The sequence below is a fragment of the Penaeus vannamei genome, chromosome 23 (genome assembly GCF_042767895.1).
Source record: "Penaeus vannamei isolate JL-2024 chromosome 23, ASM4276789v1, whole genome shotgun sequence".
Taxonomy (NCBI): Eukaryota; Metazoa; Arthropoda; class Malacostraca; order Decapoda; family Penaeidae; genus Penaeus; species Penaeus vannamei.
The window spans coordinates 36,995,535-37,001,566 of record NC_091571.1 but is presented as its reverse complement, the minus strand read 5'-3'; the positions used below and the strand labels follow the sequence as shown (position 1 = coordinate 37,001,566).

The 6,032-nt window shown below is 37.0% G+C and overlaps 1 protein-coding gene across 1 annotated transcript; it reads right to left on the bottom strand.

Annotated features, from left to right (window-relative positions):
* Positions 1-259: 259 nt before the first annotated feature.
* On the bottom strand, positions 260-1,409 carry LOC113811549 (uncharacterized). The gene is made up of 2 exons (XM_027363316.2): positions 1,274-1,409; positions 260-844 (listed from the first exon to the last, which is right to left on the bottom strand). Exons 1-2 carry the CDS (start codon positions 1,286-1,288, stop codon positions 500-502), a joined length of 360 nt encoding a protein of 119 aa, XP_027219117.2. The 5' UTR covers positions 1,289-1,409; the 3' UTR covers positions 260-499.
* Between the last annotated feature and the right edge of the window lie 4,623 nt (positions 1,410-6,032).

The window sequence follows — 6,032 nt, the reverse complement described above, 5'->3', positions numbered from 1 at the left end:
CTGTCATAACTAGTATTGTCATCATCATGAAATCATTATCATCATCATTATACATCATTATCTATTATTGTTATCATCATCAACATAGCTTTTGTCGTTTTTATCACTCATTAACATTGTCAATTTCTTGCATTATTTTGAGGAAAAGTACGGGCGTGACTTACGATAATTGTTGAACAGCATATCGTATAGTTGTCAGAAATGAAGTTGAATCCTAAAGAATAGCAATAATTAATTTAAGCGAAACAAGCGATTATGTCAGCTCTTCAATCAATTTTATTGCAGTGCAGTATTTGTAGAAGAAAAATAATCACATCAGTCGATACACAAACGGAAGAAATAACAGTTGGTGGGTCCTCGTTTCTCTGGCATTACAGGTCTTGAAGAACAAGTTTATAACACGTCGATATCCCCGTTGGAATGGGTAGTAGAAAAAACAGTTAACGGTCGTTGGGTAGTTGCGCATAGTCGGAATTCCAGGTCAACCTCGGTCATTGTCTTAACCGAATAATCTCCCCAAGAAGAAGCCAGGTCTCCAAGTGAGGGTGAGATTGGCCAGTCGGTCTCTCCAGCTGGTCCAGCGAGATCCGAAGTTGAAGAAGAGGCGGGTTCTGGGGTTGGTTTCCTCCAGCGACTGCAAACTCGTGATTGCGGACAGGAAGAAGTCGTTGAAGGTGATGTTGAGAGGAGTGCCACTCAGCAAGGCACTCGTGGCGTTGCTGAGGAAGCCCTCGCAGGCGGTGGTGCCAAGTTCGATGGTGAAGGTGGCATCGCTGAGGGCGCTCGTCAGGTTAGCCAACAGGCCGAAGGTTGCCGTGGTGTGAGCCGGGAGGAAGAGCAACAGCTGGAGGAAAGAAGGTTAGGGTCAGTATTATTCATTGTATTTCTCTCTCTTTCTCTCTCTCTCTCTCTCTCTCTCTCTCTCTCTCTCTCCCTCTCTCCCTCTCTCCCTCTCTCCCTCTCTCCCTCTCTCCCTCTCTCCCTCTCTCCCTCCCTCCCTCCCTCCCTCCCAGGGAGAGGGAGAGGGAGAGGGAGAGGGAGAGGAAGAGTCCTCGCTCTCTCCTTATCCCTCCATCCTTCCCTTTCTCTCTCAATCTCTTATACTAACGCACATATTATTGTATATACCTTTATCTGTCCATCTACTGGCCTATTTTTTCGCATTCCTACCTACATTCGCAGATAAGAAATATCACCCCCCTCAAAAAAAAAAAAAAGTATATATATAAAGATAAATAAATAAAAAAATCAATAAAAGTTGAGGATACATTACCGGTAGAATAATCATGATGGAGAGCGAGGCGGTGTGGCTTGTCTCCTGTCAGAATGCACACTGGCTTTTCGCTGGCCCTCCGGAGGCTTTATAGCACGTGACTTCGCCGGTCGGAGGAAACCGTCACCGCGCCCGCCATTTTTTTTTAAACGAACCGAAGTGTGAATAACAATAATTTAAACAAAAATATAAACAAAAGACAAAAAACATGAAGAAAATAATAAAAAGAGAAAGATTAAAGAAAGATGAAGAAATATGAAATGAGAATAAAAGGAAAAACTAAAGAAGAACAAATATGAAGATAAAAAACGGTTTGGAAGAATAAAATTTGAAAAATTAAGAAAAGGGAAGAAGAAAGATTAAGAAAGAAATTGTTTGTAATTATTTCTTCGGGATTAACACTAGTTGGAGTTTTTCTATACACACACACATAAGAAAAACATTATGTATGCTATCTATCTATGCACACACGCACACGCACACACACACTTATATATATGTGTGTTTGTGTTTGTGTATGTATGTATGTATCAATATTATCGCAATGATTATTGACAGATAGTTGCTCTTATCATTGTCATTTGCATATATGTGTATGTGTGTATAAATAAATATATGAATATATATACATACATTAATACACACTATATATATATTATATATATATATATATATATATATATATATATATATATATATATATATATATACACATGTATGTCTCTATCTATCTATTTATACATATACATATAAAGTAGACCCAATGCTGCCACAAACATCTTTATTACGTTCTAATGATTCGTATCATAAATTCAGTGATCAAATGAAACAGAAAACAAAACATAAAGTACGAGACTAAAATCGCGTTAGCGCAAATTGAGACAACAGAAAAGGGGGTATTTAAACAATGACACAACGAAAACAAATTAGAAACGATTTTACAATATCAAGTAAAAAAAAAGAAAAAAGAAAAAAAAAAAAAAGAGAGAGAAAGAATATATATATATAAATATAAATACAAATTAAAAACGATTTTACAACACCAAGTAAAAAATATATAAAAATATATAAAAAAATAAAATATAAATAAAGAGAGAGAGAGAGAGAGAGAGAGAGACAGAGAGAGAGAGAGAGAGAGAGAGAGAGAGAGAGAGAGAGAGAGAGAGAGAGAGAGAGAGAATATATATATATATATATATATATATATATATATATATATATATATATATATATATATATATACATACATAATCAAAGTTAAATGGAATTTAAACTAAAGATAACAGTCAAATCCTCAACGGGGGAACTGGCTCGTTCCGTATGCCACTATTCCCGCAAATGATACGAATGTGAGGTTAGAACCACGATTTCGGCGTTGATTGCGGATTTTAATCAATAATTATCTGTATATCATAACGTACAAAATATGCAAATATATAATACAAATAATAGATTTACAAAATTTAACTAAAGGGCAAACGTTGACATGGTTGATGCGTAAAGTACAGATTATTTAATCCGAAGTCTAGGTTCCATCATCGCATTCGCACGGCTTGAGGTGATGATGGTTACTTGGAGAAGTAAAAATTAAAAGCCATTTAGAGAGTAATTTTGACCTTCCTCGGGAGAAAGATTCTAAAATGAGGAAGCCAAGTATACTTTAAGACGAAAACAGAACTTTAAAAGCCATTTAGCGTGTAAGTTCGACCTTTCTCGTGAGAAAGATTTTGAATTTAGGAAGTCAGGACTTGTTGAGAGAAGAAAATAGAACTCTAAAAGCCATCCAGAGTGTAAGTTTGACCTTCCTCGTGAGAAAGATTCTAAAATAAGGAAGTTAAGCTTACTTTGAGAAGAAAACAGTACTTCAAAAGCCATCCAGAGAGAAAGATTTTGAAGTAAGGAACTGAGGACTTGCCGGGAGAAGAAAACAGAACTTTAAAAGACATTCAGAGAATCTGGAAATCAAACTTACTTTGAAAAGAAAACAGTACTTCAAAAGCCATCCAGAGAGAAAGATTTTGAAGTAAGGAACTGAGGACTTGCCGGGAGAAGAAAACAGAACTTTAAAAGCCACTCAGAGAATATGGAATGGTGTTTGCTTGCAGAGAAAGATAGTGCTTAAGAGAGTCCAGAACTAATGGCTTGAACCCATACGATCAAATAGTCTCCGTTTAAACCAGAGAGAGACGATAATCCATAAAATCCGACTTAAGACATGTGAACAAATAAACTAGATTAGAACATATTTAAGAACATGTCTTTCTCGAAGTAAGTGCCGAGAATCTGGTTATTGGTGATTGCAAAATTGAAACTGAGTCGCGACGTGAAACAGATTATACCGTTTTTATTCATTCATTATTCTTGCAGACCGTTTTATGATCTTTTAACATATTTTATTCGTTTCCATGGTTACGCCAGTTCATATGACACCTCTAGGAAAATTCCTCTCAGCCAATACCTTTGGAATTTGCTAAAACTTTTATCTATTTTACAGCAAGGGTGAGGAAGAGGGAGGGAGGGAGGGTGAGGGTGAGAGAGAGAGGGAGGAAGGGAGGGAAAGAGGGAGGGTGAGAGAGAGAGAAAGGGAGGGAGGGGGAGGGAGAGAGAGAGAGAGGGAGGGAGGGAGGGGGAGGGAGAGAGAGAGAGAGAGGGAGGGAGGGTGAGGGGGAGAGAGTGAGGGAGGAAGGGAGGGAAAGAGGGAGGGTGAGGGGGAGAGAGAGAGAGAGGGAGAGTGAGGGAGAGAGAGAAGGAGGAAGGGAGGGAAAGAGGGAAGGTGAGGGAGATAGAAGGAAGAAGGGAGAAGGAGAGAGGTAGAAGGAAGGAGGGAGAGGGAGAGAGATAGAAGGAAGGATCGAGACAGAGGGAGGGATGGTTAGAGAGAAAAAGGGGAGGGAGGGTGAAAGAGAAATAGAAGAAGAAGCACAATATTGCTGTAACTACGAACCCTATTGATATCATATTTCTTTCTCTTAAATATATGAAATCTGAAACATCGGTATTGGAAGTCAAGCATGTTGCACCGGAAGTCTTATACCTCCGCCTGTTCCATATTCCAGCTGCAAATATGTACGATGGCGCTGAACTTCGGGGTCAATAAGTACGGGTGTGACTTTAATTGTTCAAAACAGCATACCGTATAATTGTCAGAAATGAAGTTGAATCCTAAAGAATAGCAATAATTAGAGATGTAAGTGAAACAAGCGATTATGTCAGCTCTTCAATCAATTTTATATTCAGTGCAGTATTTGAAGAAGAAAAAAAATCACATCAGTCGATACACAAACGGAAGAAATAGCAGTTGGTGGATCCTAGTTTCTCTGGCATTTCAGGTCTAGAAGAACAAGTTTATAACACGCAATACGGACTTTTAGATATGACTTGAGATGCGCTTCAGGATACAGAGGTGAATCAGGTGCTTACGGGATATAATAGCAAGCACTTGGAAATCCTGGTAGACACCTACAGATATATATAAAGTTTACCGCATGTCTGTGTCGTCAACTGGTGCGTGTGACGATGTTATGAAAATTAAATATCACTTTATTTACTGTGTCTCTAATTCATCATACCATATAAGGGCATAATTAATTCACTCCATATGATTCGAAGTCCTACCAGTTAATTTGATAATTAACAAATCACTAATTGATATTGTGGAAGTCAAAGCTCCATTATTGTAGCTTTTTGGAACGTGTTTTAAACATGATGGTAACCGGAGAAGAGATCACGTGCTAGATTCACGAGAGCTTAATCCACATGTTATAAAATCGCATTATTTCTCTTGTAAAGTTGTATTCATAACATTAGATAACGTACTGTTAGAATATGTAAATTTAGGTTGTGATACAGATATGCACGTAATATTATAAATCTCAAAAAAAAAAAAAAAAATGCGACGGTCCATTACATAATTGTCATAATGCAGTAGCTTTAGAAAAGGAAATGAATAGGAAAATGAAAAGAACAAAATTAGGTTTGTGTAAAAAAAAAAAAAAAAAAAAAAAAAAGAATCTGCTCCCTCTCTTAGGTCTTCACTAAATTGCTAATTATCTTTTTCTCTCCATTTTCAAGATACTGCCTTGCCTTTTTATCATTTCAGAATTTTTGCAGAGTTGCTAAACGTCTGGCTCAAGGATTCAGAATGCTTTCAGATCCTGTTCACCAGATATTCAATAAGCCATATTTAGAGAATAGACAGGAATAAACGATTTCGCAATACAAGATATGAAACTGCCCCAAATTGAGTCAGTCTTCATGAAAATGTAATTCTATTAAAGATATTTCACCTAAACACCTTAGTTCAATATAGAATCATTCATTCTCATTCATACCTCTCCTACGATCCTCTTTTAACCCCAACCCTCTTATTCATTCCTTATAGACACCGTGTTAGATCCTCTTAAATACGAGACTCCGATGCGCTTTTGTCTGAGCGAGAATTGGATTTAGGGATTTATTTTTTTTTCGCTCGTTTTTTTTTTAAGGTAAAGAGCGAACGACACATTTTCACATTCCTAAACAAGGATGTGGTTATAAAGGATATATATATATATATATATATATATATATATATATATATATATATATATGTATATATATATGTGTGTGTGTGTGTGTGTATGTGTGTGTGTGTGTGTGTGTGTGTGTGAGAGAGAGAGAGAGAGAGAGAGAGAGAGAGAGAGAGAAGGAAGGTGAGAGAGGCAGACGGAGAGACAAAGAGAGACTAAGAGAGATTGTATTTTTTCTCTCTCGAATTACT